General features: G+C 37.8%; 1 protein-coding gene across 1 annotated transcript; it reads right to left on the bottom strand.

Annotated features, from left to right (window-relative positions):
* On the bottom strand, positions 1-1,117 carry LOC112139563 (protocadherin beta-1; the record flags this gene model as incomplete). The annotated part of the gene is given in 1 exon segment (XM_024262389.2): positions 1-1,117. A coding segment is annotated over 1 exon segment (592 nt), but the record flags the coding sequence as incomplete, so codon positions are not given.
* Between the last annotated feature and the right edge of the window lie 268 nt (positions 1,118-1,385).

The raw sequence follows: 1,385 nt of genomic DNA, 5'->3' as shown, positions 1-1,385 counted from the left end.
TCTGCTCCTCTTTCTCTCGATCTAAAGGTTTCTGTAAAACCATCTCTACGCTTCTCTGAGTGTTTGTGTTTCTCTGCGGTTTAACAATAAAATGACCGGCAGGTTTTAAAACGTAGTTTTGTAAATCGTTTGTGCCAACATCCAGATCCACAGCCCTCTCGAGCACAAATTTTGCTCCGATCACTGCGGACTCGCTGATTTTAAAATTCATTTCAGATTTTTCGAATATTGGTGCATTATCATTAACATCATCTATTTGAATATTCACCGTGTAAAATTCAATCGGGTTCTCTAAAATGATCTGAAAATGTAAAGCACAGAGCGCAGTCTCCGCACACAGCGCCTCTCTGTCGATCCTCTCTTTAACGAGCAGGACTCCTCGTTCTCTGTTCAGCTCCACGTATTCTCCGCTGTTCCTGCTGTAGATTTTCGCTTTTCCAGAAATCAAACGTTTCATTTCCAAACCTAAATCCTGAGCGATGTTTCCCACCAGCGATCCTTTCGGCATTTCCTCTGGAATCGAGTAACTGACCTGTCCCCGCACGGAGGCGAGGGAGAGCAGACACACGAACAACAGGAGCCGCGGATTCATTGTTCTGTCCGACCTTTTTTCCTCCAAGAATCCAACAAATCTCCCAAATAGCAACCGATAGAAAAATCAAAGCTCATACAAAGATAAACTGAGATCCGCGGATGATTAAAAAATGAATTTTCAATAAAAAAAAAGATGTCTTTGTGATCACAATCCTCTGGTAAAATGGTTCCACCGTCGTCTTTCCTCTCAACACTGCATTACGTGGTAGATAAACTGCTCATGCGGTGAATCAAAACGCACCCAGCCATTCACACTTTGGTCAACAGCGTCGCTATGAGTCCAAACCATAATACTGCACAATGTGACCAAGGATGTCAATTTCAGGAGAAAACCAGATCATGAAGGGGAAATTTCATCCATTGGCAAAAAATCTCAATTTAAAAAACAATCACTCACTTGCATATGTTTTACTTAAAAAAACAAACAAAACACTAAGCAGATTTATACTTTCAAATGAATTCTGAAATAGATGATTCATTCCGTCTTTTTAAAGTTAAAAAATAAACAAAACCCTAAGTAATTTAACATTTAAAGTTCACTAAAGATGATTTTAAACATTAAATATGATTAAGCTGGTATAAACATAGACAAATAATACTCCTTTTAATTAGATAATATTTCATGAATGCGTTTTTTTACAAATAAAATTAACTACTAGTTATCATTAGATAAATAAGAGCACTGCTTACTGTCACTGTCCTCAGTCCTGAAAACCAAGGAAAATTTTACACAACAACCTGATGTGAAATTACCACTGGCAGTGATGTTTCTATCAAGTTCACAAAAAACA

The sequence above is a fragment of the Oryzias melastigma genome, unplaced genomic scaffold (genome assembly GCF_002922805.2).
Source record: "Oryzias melastigma strain HK-1 unplaced genomic scaffold, ASM292280v2 sc03883, whole genome shotgun sequence".
NCBI classification, from domain to species: Eukaryota; Metazoa; Chordata; class Actinopteri; order Beloniformes; family Adrianichthyidae; genus Oryzias; species Oryzias melastigma.
This window is presented reverse-complemented; position numbering and strand designations above follow the sequence as displayed.